The 23,774-nt window shown below is 34.8% G+C and overlaps 1 protein-coding gene across 23 annotated transcripts in view; it reads left to right on the top strand.

The window, feature by feature from the left end:
* PHC3 (polyhomeotic homolog 3) overlaps positions 1-23,774 on the top strand; it is a 100,913-nt gene that overhangs the window by 75,253 nt on the left and 1,886 nt on the right. For 15 of the 23 annotated variants that reach the window (XM_063621597.1, XM_063621592.1, XM_063621608.1 and 12 more), the window contains 4 exons: positions 4,282-4,396; positions 8,288-8,420; positions 8,512-8,743; positions 13,817-23,669. In XM_063621597.1, coding sequence (XP_063477667.1) covers positions 4,282-4,396; positions 8,288-8,420; positions 8,512-8,743; positions 13,817-13,971 — 635 coding nt within the window. In that variant the 3' untranslated portion in view covers positions 13,972-23,669. Of the gene's footprint in view, positions 1-599; positions 4,233-4,281; positions 4,397-8,287; positions 8,421-8,511; positions 8,744-8,916; positions 9,046-13,816; positions 23,670-23,774 lie in introns of those variants that run through there. The other 8 variants (XM_063621610.1, XM_063621611.1, XM_063621609.1 and 5 more) reach the window with 4 other exon arrangements.

Here is a 23,774-nt window from a genome sequence, read left to right as displayed (position 1 = left end):
AAAGAAAATCGTAGTCACCGGTACATACATCAGTGTGTCTCTCTCAAAATAATACACATATCCTTATAATGCCATATCACACATAACAAAATAATAATTCTTTGGTGTTATATAATACCTGGCCGATATTAATATTTCCCCAATTTTTTAAAGTCCTTTTATAGTTATTTAGTTAAATCAGGTTCCAAATAAGGTCTGTATTGTGCCTTTTGTTTTTATGAATTTAATTTCATTTAATTCTCAAATACTGTCTTTTAATTGCACATACTATTTTATCTGAGAACATTTCTCATGTGAAGTGAAAAGTAACAAGGAATGTGCAGGTATTCTTTTTTTCTTGGCCTATGCCTACAATATGTATGTAAATAAAAGTTCTAGGCTAAAAAGTATTTATAATGTGTCCCCCTGTGTACACAATAGGAAGAACATGGAAATCTGCTTAGGAAACTTTACAACATAGAGTATGATCCTCAGTTTATAATATAATGGACATATAGTATATGTTAGACTATTCTAGAACATGAGAGATATATGTATGTATGTATGTATATATTCTTTACATACATAAAGAAGTAAAATACAATCCCCTTTCCCTCCAGGAGCTTTTAATGTAGTTTGGAACTAGGAATCTAGGAAAGGTAACGAAGGAGCTACAGATGGTATATTTACACTGAATTATATAGACAGTAAGAATTTAGAACTTTAAAACTGGCTAAGATTATTCCCAGTTTGGTGGGTTTCCTATAAAAACGAGATTTGAACTGGGTCGTGGATTTAATGCATAGATTTAAGATAAACAGCAAGAACATTTCAGATTAGAACACTAAGAGTAAATGCACGAAGAATGTGTAAGTGCTAGGTAACTTCGAGAGAGGGCAATGAAGAGTAGAGGGTTGGATTAGAGGGGTAGTGGGAAGTATGGCAGAATCAGTTTCTGGAGAACCTTGGATATTAAGACGAGCAAGTTTGAAGTTAGGTGGATGGTTTGAAGGTGGGTGGATAGGTACTGAAGATTTTTAGGAAGGTGATATGAATAAAAGTGTTTTTGGAAACTTTGATGGCTGTCTCTGGGATGTATGTATAAGTTTTGCATGTAATTGACACCTGTAGTCATGGCAGGAAGAGGAAGGAAAGGACTGATGTTCTCAAGGCAAAGGGGTAGTTCGGCAGGATATGATATCAGAGTAAAGAAAGGAAGATGTAGAGATAATATATTTCATAGAGGAGAAATGTTTATATAAAATGTGCTAAAATTTTAAATATTTTCTAATTTAATTTCCCAAGGTAATTTTATAATTTTCATGTTTCTATTACTGTGTACTTCAGTGTTTATAGGAAGTACTATAGTGTAAAATGGTGAGGTAACTTATTTAGTGGCTTTGGTTTTAGTAGTATATATAGTTTCAACATAAAAAACCTCTAGTAAGCATATAAAGGATAAACTGTGGTTCTCTTTAGACTGGTTCTGTAATGAGAGTCTCCAACCAGTAGATTGTGATTCATCAGAGTAGCTTATGGTCTTCCTTGGTATATCATCACACTGATTATGATTTCCATCTCATTGCCTCTTTTTGCTGCTGTCCTTATGTGATTTCAGGTCTTTGGGGGAAATAAAAAATAACTTCCCATCATGCCAGAAAATGGGGGATCTAGATTAGGAAGCAGGTTTGGCCACTTCAGTAGAGATCCAGAATAATGCTTGATTAAAGAAGATAGGAATTTAATTTTCTCTGACATAACCCAAAGATCAGTCCAGGGCTTATGTGGTAGTTCCTTAGTATTGGGCACTCAAGCTCCAGGGTCCTATGTCTCTGTCATCCGTAGAATGTTGCTTTTATTTCCAAGATAGCTGATGGTCATGATCACATTCTAACCAATGAGATGGGGGAAAGAGCACCATCTGGAATTTGTGAGCATTTATAGTCATATGCCATTGATTACAAATCAGCCACACCTAGGGCAGAAACTTGTTTTTAATCTGGGTGGCCATGTTTGTAGGGTTTTGTTACTATGGGAGAAAAGCAAAGAGTGAATGCTGGAGAATTACCAGCTGTCTCTGCCATAGAATCCCATTTTATTAGCTAAATCAGCAGTTTTTTAAAAGTTTTTTGGCAGTTTTCTAGTTCATAAATGTAAAAGAGTGACCTTGGTAATATTACCAAATTTGTTAAAAATCTGACTGAACATTAGAACAAGAATTTTTGAATCTGTTAATGTCCCTCACTTCTTTATGAGAAATAAAACTGATACTCTTATTTTTGTTGGGTTAACTGCAAACCATTTCTGTTTGGTATTTCCTCTCTCTCACCAACAAAAACATTTCCTTCTCCTTCACAAGGTATTCTAACTTATTATCAGGTGTTGCACATTGCTATGTTAATTAACAAAAGATCTTTGAAACAAAGCTTTTAGCATATCCTCTTCCTGGAATAACCCTGAGGAATGGACTCTTTCAGGGCTGTAACTAATGGCAGTGGTGGTTGAGTGAGAAGTTCTGTCTCCCTATAGGCTTCTCAGTCAGATCAGATTATAGTAAGATCAGATTATAAGCATGACAAAATAAAAACAGTACTTCTAGGAATTATGTTGTCAGGTCTCAGGAATGTGTTGGTGGATCTCCTGACTGGGCCATTGGAAGGTCATTGGAAGGGGCAATTTTTAATTTACTTGTTTTGAGACTGTTTCTTCCTTATTGCTACTAAATTGATGACTTTTGCTTATGAAGGTAGTCCTGAGAATTTCCTTAAACTGGTCACTTGTCAGTTCATGATTTCATTATTCAGGATAATGTATTTGGATGCCCCACCAATGTCAAATATTAATCCACAGTTTGCTTTTTTAGTAGTTCTTGCTACTTCACTTAATTTAGCACTTTGCCATCTGCTTCCCCAGTAAAACTGGGATAGTGTGAGTACCTGAGCTTACTGAGTACATGCCACCCATGTCTACATTTCTGAGTCCCTATATTTACCTTAGTCTTTATTAAATGAGTAACATAGAAAGAGCACACATATGGAGTTCACAGCTAAAAGCTTTAGTTAGTAAAATGCTTTTTAGTAAAACACTTTTGTTGCATTTTTTTAATATGACTTGGCAAAGGAATTATGATGATTCAAGAAAATGGCAAAATGTGGTTGATTTAAGAATTTAACAAGTTTACTAAAGTATTTCTTGAGCGCTTATTACCTGTCATACTACCCTTTTAGTTCTTATGTGGAAAATAGGAAATGGAACTGTCACTTTTAATGCCTACTACCTTTTGGGCACACAAATAATTGTCACTTCAATTCTTTGGGAAATGTATTATAAACCCCATTTTACAGATGAGAAAATTGTGGGTCATGAAGGTTAAGTTGTTTGCTTATGGGTGACTCCTGCCGAGTACCCAAGGATTTAGGATGGAAGATTCTTTGCACTTTGTGTTACTGCCTGAAGATAGTTACATATGTAGGGTGGAAGAAGGACATTGTTGCTTAGTAGGGAGCACCCATTAAGTTGAAGAAAAGCATGATGAAAAAAGCATCAGTGGTTGGAAATTATGAAACTGTGATTTTTAAGCCTAGTTTTTAATGCAATATAACTAAAATGAACTGTTTTATAATTAGATATATGCATCTTTTTAAAGAATTTTATATATGTATATATATGTATGAATGAGATGGGGTCTTGCTATGCTGCCCACGCTGGTCTCAAACTCCTTGTCTCAAACGATTCTTCTGCCTCAGCCTCCTGATATATGCATCTTTATATATTTTATCATACACTGCAGATCTTCGAGAGAGTTAATTATTTTGCATGCTCCTGTAAAATCAGACATATCAAAATTTCACCTTTTTGAAGCCATCTTTATTCTCTCCATTTAGAATTAAGAGTTCCCTGCTATGTATCTCCACAGTGAATTTATCAAAATTCATATCCCACCCTCAGCTTTTTGAAAGTGTTCCTCCTGGACGGTAATGCCTATGTTATTCATCTTCATTTCTTTCCCAGTGTTTATAAATTTTTTTTTACATTTTAGATGGATTGGAAGCAAGATGAACCTTTTAAAATGTTATGCTTATTTATATAGAAAGAAACTCCTTATAATTTTTATGCAGAAGCAAGAGGGCATTAGTAGCAGTGGTTGTGTTTTGAAGGCTTTGCCCTGCCAGAGTGGCTGTGGATTGAAAAGTTAAAGGGCCATTGGTTTGCTAGCAGTATCCAACCAAAGTATAGACTTGAAGAAAATTTGCATAATTAAATTTTTGGAACCTTTTTTTCCTTTGTTTCCTTCTTTTTTAGAGACATTAGAAGAAATGGACAGTGAGTTGCTCAAGTGTGAATTCTGTGGGAAAATGGGATATGCTAATGAATTTTTGCGGTCAAAACGATTCTGCACTATGTCATGTGCCAAAAGGTATTTCTGTGCTCTTGAATTTCCCAAAGGACAGATAAATAGCCATTGCAGCAAAACCAAAAAACCCTTGAATAGCTTACCAAGGATAACTATAGATATTTCAATATGTAATATTATGGAAGAAACCTAGATATTATTATATAGAAGAATAATACAAATAGGCAGTATCTGGAGCCACCTAGTATTTAGTTAATTAGATTTTGCTTTGTGAAAATTACATATTGATAATACTTAAAATCAATTGTACAGTATAATCTAATATTAAAGTAGTAATCTCCTGATGGTAAGAATATATTTAGGAGAATCCCTCCAATGAAATCATCATGATATTATATAATATTAGTCCTTAAAGTATCAAAAACAGTATTTGTTTTATCAACTGTTTTATCATTATTGAAATACGTTGATTTACTTTGTGTTGTTTTAAAATGTTTTCATTTGTTTGAGTCATATCCTATTTATTTTAGATTTCTTATGGGACAGCTGTAGCATAAATTCCCCACACTGTTAACATTATCAGACAGCAAAATACTTGTCTTTTCTGAATTAGTATTTTCAATAGTCATTATTATAGATAAGTATTATTATTATTATTATTATTTTTTTTGATACAGAGTCTCACTCTATCGCCCTGGAGTGCAGTGGTGCCGTCTCGGCTCACTGCAACCTCCACCACCTGGGTTCAAGAGATTCTCCTGCCTCAGCCTCCTGAGTAGCTGGGATTACAGGCACCTGCCACCATGCCCAGCTAATTTTTGTATTTTTAGTAGAGATGGAGTTTCACCATGTTCGCCAGGCTGGTCTCAAATTCCTGACCTCAGGTGATCTGCCCGCCTCGGCCTCCCAAAGTGCTGGGATTACATGTGTGAGCCACCACGCCTGGCTGATAAATAGTATTAATAAGAAAATAAATGTTTAGTCTCTTCATTAATCGTATAATTCCCAAGTTTGGTTTATGTTAAAAAACAACCCCACCCTAATTCTAATAATAAATCCTAGTAATACAGATACTTACCACTAAAGTTGAAGTGTGTGCACACTATTTTGAAATTGGTTCTCTGTTCAAAAAGGTAATTATTCTCTCAAAGGATTTAAGATCTTCAATAGGATGACTATAGCTTGTACTATATTTCAAAATAGGTAGAAGAGAATTGGAATGGTTCTAGCATGAACAAAAGACAAATGTTTAAGGTGTGGATATCCCAAGTACACTGATTTGATCGTTACAGATTATATGAATGTATTAAATTATCACACATACCCTTAAACTATGTACATCTATTATGCATCCATAAAAACTAAATAACCTTAACCTCATGAAAAAAAATTAATATAATTGTGTACATCTAGGGAATTTCTTACTTGAACATTTTATTTTGTATAGGTTATTTCCAAAATATACTTAGTAAAACTTAAGTTAAATAATAGAAGTGTTTTCCTCCAAAATTGGGTTCATTGTTTTGGTTGTCAGTTTTTCAAATATGCTTTGATGTTACTGATAAATCAATTATCAAATTATGTAACTCATCTTTTAACTTGAATTTTCTAGTTTGCATATACCACAAGAAAGAACAATAGTTATCTGATTCTAAGTGATTTAAAAACTTGGGGAAAGGACTCCCTTTCACAATATTTTAAACTTCTTGACTAGTTAAAAATATTTGAGAACACTTAATGCTGCCATCAGTCTTCTCTCAGAGATGATTGCTGAGCTGTCACATTAGTATCCTTTCGATGAACCTCTTTAGCAGGGTAGGGGCCCTAACAGGGAAATGTGGATGAGAGAGGGTAGATTAGGTCAGGGAGGAACCATTGCCATTTACATGTCTGCCTAGCTGTCTTGGAAAGCTAAATATTTATGGACAAAATATCAAGTATAAAGCTAGCCTGTCTTTTCTATTCTTTTCTTAACGGATAAAGAAGTTTTGTCAGTTGATATAAATGGAAATCAGAAACCTACATTGCTGAGCCCACAGATGAGCACATTATGAACACAGCAGGATCTTGAATTGTTTTAGGGTAAAATGAATTGGCTCTCAAGATAACTTACATTTTTGTGGGAAAAATAGCATATTCATTATCATAGTACTTTTTATTTCCACCTCTTGATATCTTTATAAAATGTAGGTGAGGAGAATTTGTTTTGGTGTCAGCATACTGGTTCTAGAATAGTTAGCAATAGCAAAGTTAATTGGGATTTATTCTTGTAACTTTCTTGGAGCAAAGGAATTTTGAAGGGTGGGTGTGGTGGCACATGCCTGTAATCCCAGCACTTTGGGAGGCTGAGGTGGGAAGATTGCTTGAGCCCAGGAATTTGAGACCAACCTGGGCAAGACAGTGAGACCCCCCCATCTCTACAAAACAGATTTTTGAAAATAAGTTACCAAGGCAGTTTCATATATGTAAAAATGAAACTGCATATATTTTTCCTAGCCTTCGCATAGTTTTTCAGAAATTTGTTTCTTAGATCATTTCTTCTCACTCTTCTTTCTAGGGAAAGGTTGGCAAGCTCACCCAGGCCAAGTCTTTCCCATTGTTCATTTTTTTGTATGGGCTCATGAGCTAAGGATGATATTGAAATTTTTAGTTTGTTGGGAAAAAAAATCAAAATAATATTTTGTGATACATGAAAATTATGTGAAATTCAAATTTTACTGTTATTGTTACTGAAAGTTTTACTAGAACACAACCATGCTTATTCAGTATTTTCTATTTATTTTTTATTTTTTAAATTTATTGTTTTGAGTCAGGGTCTGGCTCTGTCACCTATGCTGGAGTGCAGTGGCGCTATCACAGCTCACTACAACCTTGGCCTCCTGGGCTCAAGCCATCCACCCACCTTAGCCTTCTAAGTAGCTGGGACTACAGGTGTGTGCCAGCACACCTGGCTAGTTTTTGTATTTTTGGTAGAGATGGGTTTTCACCATGTTGGCCTTGAACTGGTCTTGCCATTTACTGGTCTTGAATTCTGGAGCTTAAGTAATCCAACCAGCTTGGCCTCCCAAAGTGCTGGGATTACAGGTGTGAGCCACTGTGCCTGGCTCAATATTTTCAATGACTGCTTTCACACTACAATGGCAGAGGTGGGTAGTTGTGACGGAAACTTATATGGCCCATGAAACTTAAAATATTTACCATCTAGTCCTTTGTAGAAAAAGTTTGCCAGTCCTGGTTCCAGGGCTTTAGGATACTTTAAAAGACATACGATTCTTTTAAGCTGTCATCATGTCTTATAAAGATCTATGTTCAAAAATACTAGGCAGTCTATTGTGATAAAAGAAAATCTTTCATTAAAGAGTTATGTACTTCTGAATTTTCTGAATAGTGAGAGCAGTGATTCCTTATGTAACTTTAAAATCTCCACTTTACATTTTCATTCGTTGATTTTAATAATACTTGAAAAATCTTTTGTTAGCTGCTTGAGATCCTCTCCCTAGTATATTAAACTTTTAAAAATTAGTGTCTCTTTGGAAGTTATTACTTAGAAAAATCAGATTTTTACTTAGAAAAATGAATAAACATTTAGATACTACATAACTTCTTTTTCTTTTGGAACCTTCCATTTTTTTTTGCTGCTTTGAAAATTTGTTATCCTCTGTATTTTGCAGGAAGTTTCCCACTGTCATGCTGTAATCAGGGAAAAATACAATACCTTGTTGTAGATGTCCAGTATTATATTGAGAGATATCTTATGATACACACAGAGCCTGTTTTTTGACCTTTAGCATAAGTAAATCCATTGAACAGTATAGTTATTTTATGAGGTCTTACATTCATTAATGATGTATTATGGTATCTACTGATTCACAGTTGCACTTCAAAGTCACACTTAAATACTAAATGGATTGTCCCATATATCATTAAATATTTTTTCTTACTTGAATTTCTTAGGTACAATGTTAGCTGTTCTAAAAAATTTGCACTTAGTCGTTGGAATCGTAAGCCTGATAATCAAAGTCTTGGGCATCGTGGCCGTCGTCCAAGTGGCCCTGATGGGGCAGCGAGAGAACATATCCTTAGGCAGGTCTGTATAAACTTCACTTCAATGTAAAATACCCTTTTCAGAAATGCAAGGAAAGTGCAATGCTGTATTTTGCTTGTACTACATTTTCCAGCTTCCAATTACTTATCCATCTGCAGAAGAAGACTTGGCTTCTCATGAAGATTCTGTGCCATCTGCTATGACAACTCGTCTGCGCAGGCAGAGTGAGCGGGAAAGAGAACGTGAGCTTCGGGATGTGAGAATTCGGAAAATGCCTGAGAACAGTGACTTGCTACCAGTTGCACAAACAGAGCCATCTATATGGACAGTTGATGATGTCTGGGCCTTCATCCATTCTTTGCCTGGTATGTAATTCATCACTTTGGCCTTAATATTTTTCTTGTGCATTCACACACAGCAATGTTAGATACATCCACACCTTTTGCACAAAAGGGCTAGAGAAGTACTGTGTATATGTATAAATTAAATGGCATTTGTTATTGAAATATGATCTGTTTCCTCTTGCTTATTCCCTCAGCACTTCTGGGTATTTTCTCATACCCCCCCAAGTCGATAAAAACTGACTAGTCCTGCTTCTGCTGTGACACCTCAGCCGGTGAAGATATTAAAGGTGCTTTCTTCTCTTCAGTCTGATTTCTCTCGAGAGGTCAGTAGAGAGATTGAATCAGACACTTCTTCCTTTCTGCTCTTCTATTTTTCTATTCTATTTCTCCTTATTTCCTAATTTAACCTTTTAAAAAATGAAGTAAGAGAGACTTTTTTTTTTACATTTTTGAAAGCTAATCAAAACCTTTTAAAACATGGTAAAAATTTGATTTCTTTGAAAAAATCAAGCTAGTTCTTTTAAAAGAAGGTACATTCTTTGATTCTTTGCAATAAACAAACATCAAGAGCCTTTCTCAAATTTTATTTTTCAAATAGCTGAAATTCAATTATATTCATTCTAATATTGAGGGTAACTTTCTTATTTATGTTTTCCTGTTCTCTCATTTTGATACTCTTTCCATCACCTTAAGTCTCTATCTTTTTTCCTTAAAACAACAATAATCTTTTATATCCACTTTCTCCAAGGGGCTGGCTACTAAAGACAGCTGCACCTTTGCTCATGATGAGACCCACACTAGTTACATATGTTAAGACTATATATATATGTATATATATATTTTTTTAAATCAGTAAATCTTGTCATTCACTTTGACCTTATGCATATGGAAAATGAGGAGACTAAAACAAAAAATTTATTTCCTTTTGGTTTTATTGCGAATCATATCATTTCTCTTGATACAAGCTTTCTAGAAGAATACATCCTATTTGAACTTGTCTACTAACTTTTTACAGTTTAATAAGCTAATCAGCTATTGTTGCTAATTAGTCTTTCTCTGATGGCAACTAAAGTCTTGGAAGCATACTTAGAGCTAACATGCTATACAAGAAAATATATTTAGGAATGATAGTTACAAAGAGTCTGTCACCCACTTTACCTCATATACAGAATTCTGTGAGATTTTGTTAAATTAGTTTATCAATAGCTTGTTTTAGAAATGCTAAGTTTCAAAAAAATACGGCCGCTTTTAAAGAAAGATGGAATTGTTTAAAGTGGAGATACTTCATGGGAAGATTTTTAAACATGTGCATGTGCCCACGAAAACTTAGGTGTGAGTTAATTGCTGACCACGTGGATTTAGAATCTGTTTTAAACTGGATGTATTTAGAAGATAGTGGGTCTTCACTGGTTGTGGTTTTAGTATCTAATGAAACCAATTTTAGTTTTTAGACCAGTATAGCTATCTTGAGAATTAACTTTGGCGTCTATGTGGATACCTGGGGCTGGGCTTTGATTTTGTCATCTTCAGAAGTAGTGTCACTCTGCCACGCAGGGCACATGATCTGTTTGTGAGCCTGATTTTTCATTTGGGGGAAGTTTTTCTTTTCCTTTGCAGAGGAGAGTTGGTTTATATCCTGAGGAAAGTAGTTGCCCGAATAATTAACAAATAATAGATACTGCTGATTCTTCTTTCACTTCTTTTTGTATTTAGGCTAATTTTCCCCAGCATCCATTTGCCATGTGGCTACTTTACCAGAACAAAGGCAAATTCCTTTGTCTCATTCTTGCTTCATTTGAGTTAAAAAAACATAAAACTTAATATTCCTCTTAACTTAAAATGCTTGTCTTATAGAGTTCATCTAGACACTTAATTTTGTTGCCGGGTATTTAGAAAACATTATATATCATAAAAAGGACACAGCTATTATATAATTTAGAATTGCTTACTACTGTTTTAGAGTCTGGTTAATATGACTCTTTTCTTTACTTATGAAATGGGAATGTTTCCAAACTGCTTTGACAGGCCAAATAATAAGCTTATTTGTGTGATTAGTTATATCACCTTTCTCGAAGTTTTCTCTGCATAATGCCTATAGTTTAAGGTAATCTTGTACCAGAAAATGCCTTAATGTTCATTCCTTTCTGCTTCTCTGGACTTTGTAAATTTCGTTTTGAGCTTCTTTTAGCTCTCATTAAGCGCTGTTTGTTTTCCCTGAGTAGTTACTCCCAAGCTTTTCTCATAGAATGAATAAGCTTGTAAATTTTGTAATCTCTTTTGTATTTTATTTCTTTCCAGTTGAGATAGGCTTCCTTCCCTCTTTAATCAGGGCATTTATATTTACTCCTCCAGTTTTCTCTTCTCTTTGTATATCATCTTGTTAACCATCCTGTTCAGACTATGTTAGAGCTTGTATGCAGTAGACCAGGAACTCAGAGCTGTTAACAGAATGAAAAATTACCGCCTTCTAATTTTCTCTGCATTAAAGTTATCTACAGGAATAATCCTTATTTTCAATTTACTGCAGGTTATCTTCTTTAACCTTTCCTTGCTATGGTGAACTGCCTTTTGCAGAGATCAGTTTGTCCTCTATTGAAGTGTGAATGCACAGTAGATTTGATTTTTCTGTAGGCATATAAACTAGGAATCATTTTTTAAAACATGACTATTTACTGGTTTTTGTAATATCAGTATTGGGACTTGTTTATTCTGTAGTATTGAATGGCAGGTGATAGCTTTTCACCAACCTTACTGTGGTCAATTTTTGTACAGGGTGTTTTGTTTTGAGTTTAGCTGGAGAAGTGATGCCAGACACTTGCAAGATGAGTTGGGACCCATGTGCAGAGGTCCTTGCCTGTGCTGAGAGCTGCACTGCACTTGCTTCTGGTGAGGTGAAGCTAGCTCAGCTGACTGGCTGTGTCAGTTGGTGTATGTTTTGTACACATCCCCGGGATCCAGGCATTTTACCAAAGTAGATGTTAATGTCAGAAACTCAGAACTTTATCTCAATATACCTTGAGCACTTAAAATTGTTTTTAAAATATATTTTTCTGTAATGAGTTTCTGGAAGCGTACTTGCTTCCAATTTTTCTAAGTCACTTTTTTTTTAATTTCTATACTGATGCAACTACACTTCTTTTGTGGTTAGCTTAAGAAATTTGTGATCTAAAATGCATTCCTATTGGATCGTGCTAATTCCCAAAACACTTTTTGTTCTTTATTATTTTGTTACTACATTTACTGTTCACCTACAAGAGGATATTTGAAGAGGAATCTCACAATACAGAGGAACAGGAATATGCTACATATTTTCCTCATGGAGAACTCCTTGTTTCTATTCCCAAATGTAGCTCTGATAGTTCTCATTACTTCTCATTGCTCTTGTTTTCTGAATCTAAGTAAGTCCCACCCTATCTTTCTCTCTCTTCTTTTCTTTCCTGTGTTCTTGTAAGTAAGACTGAAGAGAGAAGAACATTAGTTCTTTCATAAAAAGAAGGATGAAGTCACAACTAGATGCAAGATTAGTCAGTTTTGTCTGCCCAGTTTTGTTGAGAGCTACCTCTGGGAAAAGAAAAGGGGCTTTTCTATGGTGAGTAATCCCATTTCAACTATAGTTTCTTTTATAAGATAAATGGGCAAAAGCATAAGCATTTTGTAGAGGGTATTGAAATGTCAAATTTTCAAAGTCTGAGAAATTATTAAAATAGAAATTGAAAAGCTAGTTATATAGGAAACAGTAAAGATACAAGTAACAGAGGACATGAGAAAAGAAATAAGCAAGAGAAAAAATGGACACACAGCTGTACACAGAAAAAAATGTTTGTATTACGCTTACAGATAGCTCTTCTGTAGCAGATTATATTTTTGTTTATTGTGTATTCACTAATTCAGTCCTTATTGACAAATATTACGCATTCAGTACCTGTAATGCTTTGCGCGTTGTGCTGGGGTTGTAAGACATCATAATCTTACATAAACAAGAGGATGATACATTTGCAAGTAGAAAGGATAATTGAACTAGCAAAATTGTGGCATCCAAAAGTGTAATGTAACTATTTTCATTTTTCGTTATCTTTTTGTGTTTTCCCTTAGAATGCTGATTTGGATAAAATAGAAAAACTTAAGCTGTCAGTTTTTATGTGTATCCTTAAATTCATCTTAAAATTTTACTGTCTCTCAAGAAAGCTTCCATATTTTTATATTCTCTTGTCTCAGCTACTTAATTCATTACCTTTCCTATTGGTTTCTTTACCCTTAATGGGTAAGTTTATTGAGTAATTTGGATGTGAAAATTTGGTAGACAGTTAAAACATTTGAGTTTCAGGTAGATACTAGCATTGTTACCTGCTAAAGCACCTGGTTTAGACTGAGAGCTAAAATATTGCTTATATGGCAGGAAATTCGCCAGCAAGCTCATAATTTCAGTGAGAATTGTTTTCTTAACAAAAGTGGAGACAAGCCCAGTGATATTCAAGTCAAGCAGTGTAATACATTTCAGCAGCATTGCAATAGATTGGTAATACAGTCTTGAGAGATTTGATCTGTCCTGAGTGAACAATAAAAATATTTTAAGTGTACTTGTCAAGTGAAGGTCATAAATTAGGATAAGGTACAAATGATAATGCAAGTCGTACTTACTTGAGAAAATATTTCTAGATTGTTCTTTAAATGACAAAACATATTTTTGTTTCCTCTTTACCTATATGTGAAGGATATATTATACATAGATAAGTTCATGAGGTATAACTAGTTAACCCAAACCTGTTATTTGGCATGCTTTGAGGTAACACCATAGTCCTTTTTGTGAAGGAAGTATTATATCTAGACTTCCCTCTTATGAATTATTTCTATAACATTATTTTAGAGCAAGAATTCCAAGCAAATTGCTTTACCTGGATTTTGAATTCTTATTTTCAGAACGCAAATACTCTATTCTTCAAGAGTGAATTCAAGACTACCATAAATAAATTTCATTTGTTTCTCAGCCTATATTTCAGATTCTCAGACCCAGTGAGCACATAACTGTGACTGTTAGGAGTAATGTCTAATTGTTGTATATTTAATTCTAACTTCTGTCCTCTGGTCAAATTCCAGGCTGCCAGGATATCGCAGATGAATTCAGAGCACAGGAGATTGATGGACAGGCCCTTCTCTTGCTAAAAGAAGACCATCTCATGAGTGCAATGAATATCAAGCTAGGCCCAGCCCTGAAGATCTGTGCACGCATCAACTCTCTGAAGGAATCTTAACAGGAACATGAAGCCTTGATAAAACAGCAGTTTTACTCTTCTCACACGAACTTGTAAGGTAAAGGCCTAACTTGGTCTAGAATATGACACTTACTGTGGTGGATAGCCAAGCACATTGGGAACTCCACATCGAATACTGACATTTCTTCTACAGGTATAATAATTCATCATACATTTTCATAATTAACAAACATTGGTAAAATTAATTTTACAGGTTACATGAAACATTGAAAGACTTGTTATAGAGGGCCATGATATTTTTCAAAGAAATGTGTTATACTAGATAATTTTTTTAAAGGTGATGTTTATCATTAATATAAAGAATCCTTTTAAAAGTAATTTAATGATTTACATTTCTCCTCTTTTGATTCGATTTTCTTACACATTTTTTCTACCCTATTAGTTTTCTAAAGGTTGTCATGAGAGGTATGTTACGGAATAATTTAGTAGTCCAGTGACAGAATCATATGAAATCAGTGTACATTTTAAAAAACATGTCTTTTAGACATATGCTTTATCTATAAAAAAGGAATTGTGTTCTAGTATGAACAATACTGATCTGGAAGTGAGAAGAGTTAGTTTCTATTCCAAACTTGACCAAGAATTTGACTGAGAAAGTTTTCCTCTCAGTTTTTGTACATTTATTTAGAGCAGTGGTTCTCAGTGGAGGTCAGTTTTGATCGCCAGGGGACATCTGGCAATGTTGAGACATTTTGGTTGTCACAGCTTGGGAGTGGGTTCAGGGGAGGGTTGCTGCTGGTGTCTAGTAGGTTGCTACTGGTGTCTAGTAGGTAGAAGCCAGAGATGTTTCTAAATATCTTATAATGCACAGGACAGCACCCCTCCACTATAAAGAATTATTGGTTCAAAAATGTTGGTACTGCCAAGGTTGAGAAACTCTGATATAGAAGGAGTGATAAGTATTGTTTTCACCCAAAGGAATACTTTTAAAGGATGGAGCATACTAAACATATATGATGGAAGTATTATTCAGATAACATTAATATTCTGCTGAATAATTTTTTCTAGTTTAATCATACTAGAAAAAGAAAAAAAGATCTACAAATTGTCCTATAAAATAAGGACTAACATGCAAATAATTTAACTCTCAGAAAGTACTAATTCATTATGATTCTCTTTCATACCTCTGTGCTCCTCTGCACTGATGAAGGCATAATATGATTATACCTATGAACTAGTGCACAGCCTTTTCTGGCAAGAAAATAGTTTGTAGCAGATACGTGGTTGCTCTTTGGATTTTTTTCTAATGTTGAACACGCTGGGACTAGCTAGAATGCACATTCCTACTTTACCAAACGTTTGCATGCTTCCTGCAAAGCACTTACCAAGTGATTTCTCTTGAATCGTCGGATATAATTTTGTATGTACATGTTTGAGGAAAAAAATGTAAAGCAAAACCTTTTACTGAACAGTGTTCTATAGGATTATGACACTAAAACAGAATTGTTTGTGGAAGCCCTGAAAGCTTTATAGTCCTGGACATCAAAAATTTTATTTGAGATGATGAATGTTTTGTTTTAATCTTTTCTTATATTACCACGATTGAGATATTTTAGTAATTGAAGGAACATACACAGATATTTGGCAGAAGTCGAGTAAGGAGGGGAAAAAAGAAGAGTCCGTGAGTTTCAGTCATTTTCACTGCTCTTTTCAAGAAGATTGTGTTGAGCTAGTAGAAGACTAAAGATGTCACTGAAGACATCACAGATATTATATTTATCTTTTGGCTTTGTGTACATTAGAGAATGTTGATTATTTTTATACAAAAATACAGCGGGTAATTTTTTTAATCTTTAGATGCCTCTTGTTTGAATGTATGCTTTGTGGAATTCTTTGTGTAGTAATGTTTTAAAAAAAGATGTTTACTGATAGTTACATGTAGGATTAGAATATGTAATATAATATAAGGCTCATATTCCAGACCTACGATAGCTTGTAGTCTATGTTACATATTTCTTTATATCACATTTTTAATCATTGGATTAAAGTTTCAAGGAAAGCTAGGTACTCTATAATCGGTTTTCATTTATTAGCAGTTAATCATCATCAAAGAATTGTCATATGCTTGACTTTTCCCATCTTCTTGGAATTTCAAACACAAATACAGGCTAAGCGTTAGTAAGAGATGGCCCACAGTATGAGAGAGGGAGGTGCAACGGAAAATCTCGCCTGGAATTAAAACTTTTCATAGATTATCCACGGTTAATACAAAATTTATTATTTGGGGATAGACTCCTCCAGCAATAATGATTACCTCCCATAACTATATTACCTATGGCCTTTAAGGTATCAATTTTGAACTGTGTTGTAGGCTCTCCTTTTATTTATTCTCTTTCCTAATAGCAGCCATTCTGTACTTATTGAAAGCCCCTGTGCCTACTGCTGTCTTAAGTATTCAGGAGGGGCTTACAAGAGGGTTTTCTGTTGGAGAATACCTTATAATCTTAAATCTAGTCCAGATCTCTGTTTTCCCCACTCAAAACATACCCAAAATATGCACTTGCTTTTTTCAAGTGAGTTTTTATTTTAAAATGGCTTGTTTGCTATCACATTGGCGCAGCTGTTTCTTCCAAGATGAGTTAATCATTTAATTTCAAAGCTTCAGCTATATATAATGGATATATAGACAACACTGAGCATCCACCTCTCTCCTGAGCTTTAAAGCACAGTTTCAGTATGATATAGGTGGGGAGAGTATAATTGTTTTCATATCCTTTCATACTACTACTAATAGTTTTAGGATCTTGACTAGGGAGGGATAATGACAAACAGAAAGGGAATATGGAGGTTCTTCCTACTTTTGCTACCTAAGTTTGCATTTTCTGACTTCCTTGAAGTGTTGCACTCTTTGTCCCATTGGGATAAAAAGCATAAGTTTGAAATTTTGCTTTAAGCCTTGTGTTCCTAGGGAAGTTAAACAACTAAGAGAGCTGATGTGTAAAAATTATTTTTTATATGACATTAATATTCATCAAGCCTTGTGTAGGCATGTGTAAGACACAGCTATGCAGCTTTGAATAGTCAATATAGTATGAGATAGAGTGTTGTTCCAAATCCTCCTGTCACTTTTTAGGTAGCATATTATTTCCCTGATGGTCCTGTTACTTTGCTGTTGATGCTCTAAACAGAACTTTTTTAAAAGGTGTAGTTTAAGAGCAGTCACCCCGGAGTAGACAAGGTGGAATGGGAAGAGAGAAATGGTAATGCAAAAGCTTGAGCTTGGGGAGAGTCAGAGGAGAAGGCCATCATCCTTGTTAGCTTAGCCTACTTCAACACTGAGCACATTTCTGCACTTTTGAAGTGAAATTCATGTTTTACTTAGAAGAAATAATTTTCTTTCATTAGGGATCCCAGTTGATTTTTGTTTCCTGGTGTATGAAAATACTTAGAACTATGAAACAAGTATTATTGTGATCATGCCTTTGAATAATTTTTGACATAGCTTATCTTCATATATCAAGTACAAAATTATAATGAGACATCTATTCACAAATACAAGTCTTAGATTGAATTGAAATGTGTTATAGTGCCCTGTCTCCCACTGACTTGTTCAGTTAAATGTCTTAAAGTACATTATGTACATCTTCAGGCTTTTGGTACCACAGTGGCACAAGTATGGTAGGGAGGCAATATAGTCTTAGGCTATATGCCTATATTAAGTGTGTATAAACAATTTTTGAAAGAATACACTATTGTAGATGTATGTGAGTGATGCTGACCTGACAGCCATATCCAGTGGATGAAACTGACTGGACACACTGTTAAAATGTTTTAAAGATATATTTTCAACCAGAACAGTCTGGTTATAGTTTGTGGTTTTCACCTTGGTGAATTGCAGGAACACATGCAGCCTACTGGCATTGAGCATTAGCTAATGGCATGAAAGGGCCTCATCTCACTACCTCTCTAAGGCCTCTAGCTCCAAGAAAACTGCATGAAAACTTCTTTCTTAGAGAGATCTTTGTCTCAAAATCCTTAGAGAGGATTTTGTATTGGGGCTAACTTTAGGAAGGGAGGCAGCTGGGGCAGGACTTTCTGATACCTGACAGTCATGTTCCAGAGCAACCTTTGGGCAGTGGAAACTGGCCCATCTATGCAAAATGATTGCTCAATCTCTATCTTGTGTACCACATATGTAACTAGCTGGGCCCTAAGGAAGGTTTTCTAGGGGGAAGGATAGGGAAGTGGAGGAGGAGACAAGTAGGAGGAACAAAGCATTCCAGACCCAAGAGGATAGAAGATATTTAGGATAGATATGGCTTTCATCCATAGTTCAAAATAATACATTTTAATTGTTAGATGCCAGTTATAGCAATAAATAGGTTATAGTTTTTATGTCAAGATTTACCTGTAATCAGACTTATTCTTTCACTCTCTATACCCACTGTCTCCATGCTTAGGAGCATGGATATTAATAGTTCCAATGATACATAAGTTAGTGATTTTTGATTTCTGAAAAAGGTGACAACCTTTTATTATAGTTGGAGAATATTTGTCAAAAATTCAAAGGTTGTTGTAATTGAGTTGCCAGAATTATAGAGTTTCCATTTTCAGATACCACAGTTGAATCACCTCTGTAGATTGTTATAAAGAGAGGCATTTTAAGATAGTATTTTATTTGCTAGGTTGTGTCTCAGTCTAAGAATTGGGAAAAGAAGAGCCATAGGTTTCTTTTTCCTAGTCTGGATTTCAGTAAACACAAGCCTACCTCTGCTTCTTTGGTTCACAGCAGTGTGGATCATGAAATGAACTGTTTACCCACATTCATCAATATTGGTATTTTACAGATCTACTTAGAGCATTTAATTTCATCTCAAAGATTGTGATCCACTTTAGATAAGCACAAATACAGTATTAGGAAAAGTAAATATACAATCTTACTAAAATTTCAACTTGTTAAGCTGTATATCTTAAAAAAAATTATTTGGGGCTGGGCATGGTGGCTCACACCTGTAATCCCAGCACTTTGGGAGGCTGAGATGGGTAGATCACCTGAGGTCAGGAGTTCGAGACCAGCCTGACCAATATGGTGAAACCCCATCTCTACTAAAAACACAAAAATTAGCTGGGCGGGGTGGCTGTAATCCCAGCTACTGTAATCCCTGTAATCCCAGCTACTTGGGAGGCTGAGACAGGAGAATTGCTTGAACCCAAGTGCTGGAGGTTGCAGTGAGCTGAGATCGCACCCCTGCACTCCAGCCTGGGTGACAGAGCGAGACTCCGTCTCAAAAAACAACAACAACAAAAAAAAAAACAAAAAATTATTTGGGAAGATAGGTCCTCTTTTGTTAGAAGTTCATAAAATGTATCCTTATATAGTTTTGTTCACAGTAGTTATATTAGCTTTCTTCAAACAAAAAAAGTTTAAAATTAGATTACCTTCTTTGGAAAAAATTTCCTAAATTTTTAAGAATTTTCAAAGTTTTACATATTAGTTCTTAGAATCTAATCCATTTTAAAATTGTACTATGAGAGAGCTTTTTTTTGAAAGTTGTAAAGCATTAATACAAATAATACAAATATAATTATTACCATCACATTCCAGAGAATATGGCTTTTTCTAAACTTTCAATTTAGAAAACATACATTAAGGGAGAATCTCTGCCCTCCTTTTCAGCTCTGAAGATCAGCTTTTCTACTCAGACACATGCACACACCCCTTCCAAGTGTCATGTTTATGGGAACGTTTGGGAAATGTTTTCCAGATGTTTTGTTTTTTCCCTTTTATAGATTGTTGACATTTAATTTTATTTAAAGATGACAATTTTAATCAGAAATGTTAGAGAAGAGGTACAACATAATGAGGTTCTAGCTAGCTTTATACTTTTGAAAAATATTTTTGTTTCTACTGCTTTTTACAAGTACTAATCCTCTCAGTGATACTGGTGGTGTTCAGTATGAATCCACAGAAAGAAAACAAAATGTGTTGTTTAAAAGAAGCAGAGTAATGAATGAATTTCAGTTTTGAAAAAACCAATATAATTTGAAAACACTGTTATACTAACATGGCAAGGTGTTAATTAAATATAAGAGTAAGGTAGTGAGTTCTTTTAGGGCACCTGTTTAAATTTACTCCAGCAATCATCTTAAGGATTGATAGTCACCATCATTTATTGGCCTAAAAGTTATATTTCATGGAATATTATCAGTGTTAAATCCAAGCTTTGTGGAGCTTTAACTGACGGTGGTGAAAAAGTTGGTGTTTATGAGAGAGTGGTGGGGTGTCTAGTCATTAGTGAAGTTAAACATCAACCTGTTTTAGAAATAATTTTTTAGTCTTGCCTCAAGTAAACCAGAAGTGTCTAGTGTTTAAATCTTTATTTAGGATGCTTCTCTTAAAAGTATTTTTTGTTTTGGGTAGTATTAAATAATCAGTAAATAATCTATTTCAGTAGTAAATAATAGATGAATTATGATGATGAGTGAGTATTAACACACTGGTCTGGAGACTGGGGTTTTATTTCAGTGGGTTGGCTGTTTGTGACATGTTGGGCAATTACTCAGCTTTTTTAACAGCTTCCAGATACGCAATATGGTGCCTGCACTACTCAAAAGTTGATTTTGGTTTAATTCATCTGTAAGGTACCTCCCAGCTCTAAAACTATGATTCTAGGCTGTGTAATGGGATTGCTCTTACTTTATTCTCTTTCCCTTTTTAAGGGTTCATTTTATACTTAATAAGCATCCATTTCTTGGGCCACCTACAGTCTTTGTTCTCCTAAGGATTAAAATAGAAAATTCATACATAACAAGCAAATGAGGACATTTTCGTAAATGCTCCTTATTGGTTAACCACTGAATATATGAACACATATGAATATTGTCATTCATGTACTTACATTCATTTAGCAAACCATTTGAACACTTACATGTGCAGTGTTTGGTGAACATGATATGAGGAACTAGTAATAAGTAAAATCTTCCCCCCAAAATTCATTGTGGCTTAAATGATTATGAACATAATCATTACTACTTAATATACTGAGAGGGAATCTTAATAAACTTGGAACTGGGAGGGAATATTTGTATGCATTGGGTAAAGGGTTAGGCTAGATGACATCTAAGGGGTCTGAGTGAATCATATCATAATTTTTATAACACATTTCACATACTAAACATCAGTTGGCCCCATACCTGATTAAGTTACAAAATTTAGGAGACTTGACATTAAGGACTTACAGGTTGAGACAGCCCATATTTCACAGCATTATTTTGACACTTGAATCTGTTCCAGAGTTGTTGCTATACAAGGCATGTGGCAGAACAAAAAAAAAAAAAGCTGGTGTTGATATAAGAGCTTTTTACCCAGTATTGACAGTGTAGCAACTTTTTTTTTTTTTTTGAGATGGGGTCGCTCTGTCGCCCAGGCTGGAGTACAGTGGTGCGATCTCAGCTCACTGCAACCTCCACCTCCCGGGTTCAAGTGATTGTCTTGCCTCAGCCTTCCAAGTAGCTGGAATTACAGGTGCCCACCACCACACTTGGCTAATTTTTGTATTTTTAGTAGAGACGGGGCTTCACCATGTTGGCCAGGCTGGTCTGGAACTCTTGACCTCAAGTGATCCACCTGCCTCGGCCTCCCTAAGTGCTGGGATTACAGGCATGAGCCACCACGCCCATCCGACAGTGTAGCAACTTTCTAAAACTGAAAAATCTCAAAGGAGATCATTGGAACTGACTTGTTCATTTATTTTTTGTTTTTAAATTAAGAAAGATTACACAAAATAAATGTTACTGTATTTTAAGCTATTACAAATATCCACCTTTTAAAGATATGTAAGAATCAGTAATATTCTAGAAAGCACATATATAGTAAAAGGGCATCCTTTAAATGCAGAACGGGTAAACATGAAACGGTTCCATGCTTGAATTGGTAAGTAGGGGGTAAACATTGAATGGGAGAATCATTTATTGGGTTAAGGTCCCTTCCTTGTCACTCTGGGATGCTGCGAATCACATTGTAATTCCTGTTGACACAGCTTTACATGCTAACATCAGTTGATACTAACATTCTCCATAAAGATATAGAATGAAAATAGCTATTAAAAATAGTTTATCATTGTTTCAGCTTTTTTGTTTTGTTTTGTTTGTTTTGAGACAGTCTCACTCTGTCACCCAGGCTTGAGTGCAGTGGTGCGATCTCGGCTCAATGCAACCTCCCACCTTGGCCTCCCAAGTAGCTGGGATTACTGGCATGCACCACTACGCCTGGCCAGTTTTTTGTATTTTTATTAGAGACGGGGTTTCACCATGTTGGCCAGGCTGGACTCGAACTCCTGACCTCCAGTGATCTACCCACCTCAGCCTCCCAAAGTGCTGGGATTATAGGCATGAGCCACTGCGCCTAGCCTGTTGCAGCTTTTTAAAGCAGGCAAATATCCAAATAAAGTGTTGGGTTAGAATCTATATTAGAATCTTTCAAACTAATTGAAAACAGGAAGACTATCATCTAAGTAGCCAGATAATCTGGGTTTCCAAAAGTTATTCCATGGTACTGGTTTAAAAAATACTTTTCAAGTGTTTTAATTTTTAAAGTGTAACTAATTTTTCAAATATGTTATGCTGTTAAAATATGTATTCCATAAGTACTTTTTGTATATGTATTCTTAAATTTTAAAAAGTCAACTGAATGTGCATTTATATGATATAATTTTGGATATAGACAAATGTGATATAATTTTGGATATAGACATTTAAACCAGATTCCCAGTCCTCTCCTTCAAAAGCTTGGTCTTTGTTTTTCCTATAGGGGAAAAAGTCAAAATAAGTTCCAAAAACTATCCTCAAAGTAGTATTGTGCTTGTAGTAAGTGAAGGTTGGATGGATGGATACTGACAATGGTGGCAGGCATTTCAAGCCTTTTATTAAATTAGTACTTTTTGTCTTCTTATTAAAATTTTGTTAATTTTAGCAAAGACCAATTGTTGTGATAAACTGGTGTTTTTTGGATGCTTCAAGCACATGTTAACCAATTTTTAAATTCCCCTTTTGGTTCCTCCCATTGTTCTAAAATAGGACTTTCATATTATTAAAACCTCAAAAGATGATCCACCCAGGATGAACAAAGATCACCAAGGGGAAAGAAAACATTTTTTATCTTTACAGAAAACATGTTAAGATTATATATAGATGTATTCTTTACATTGGATATTGTATTAGAGTCCTCCTTACAAGAAATGAAATAGTTTTTAGCACTCTTAGCATTAGAGTTCCTAGATTGGTGTTGATAGCTACAGTTTTAAAATGTATAACCTGAAAATGAAGGTTAATTTTGCATTGTAAGAGCACATTTGATCTATGTAAAAAGTGTCCATTTGGTGTATTTTTTTAAAAAAGAGAAAGCACTTTCATATTAAGTAGCATGTGTATGAATTTAGATTTTCATATTTGTTGTGTCTGTATTCAGTGAAGTAAATTGAGCATTTAAATGTTTGTTGATGGCAACATTAACTATTAAATTAAAGCACCTTATACTCTGCTGCTTAACTTGCTTGTAATTGCACCTTTGTTACCTGCACATTTTCATATAGAATATTGTTGTAACATTGCTTCATGTGGGTCTGGATGGAAGATTAGTGGGCCTACAGGATCATTTATTTATATTGTTTATATTACAATAATATATTGTAGACCAGTTGTAAGTTCATTTCTTTACAAATAAAAGCCTCTTCCATTTGGCTGGTCTATTGAATAATTTTTTTTCTTTAAGCTTATGAGACATGGGGAATCCTCTGTGTAAACAAAGAAAAAGCTTAGTGAGGTTTGAAATGGTTTTAAAATCT

This window comes from Symphalangus syndactylus, chromosome 17 (assembly GCF_028878055.3).
Source record: "Symphalangus syndactylus isolate Jambi chromosome 17, NHGRI_mSymSyn1-v2.1_pri, whole genome shotgun sequence".
NCBI lineage: Eukaryota > Metazoa > Chordata > Mammalia > Primates > Hylobatidae > Symphalangus > Symphalangus syndactylus.
Note: the sequence above shows the minus strand (reverse complement) of the source record. Positions and strands in the feature narration are given on the sequence as shown.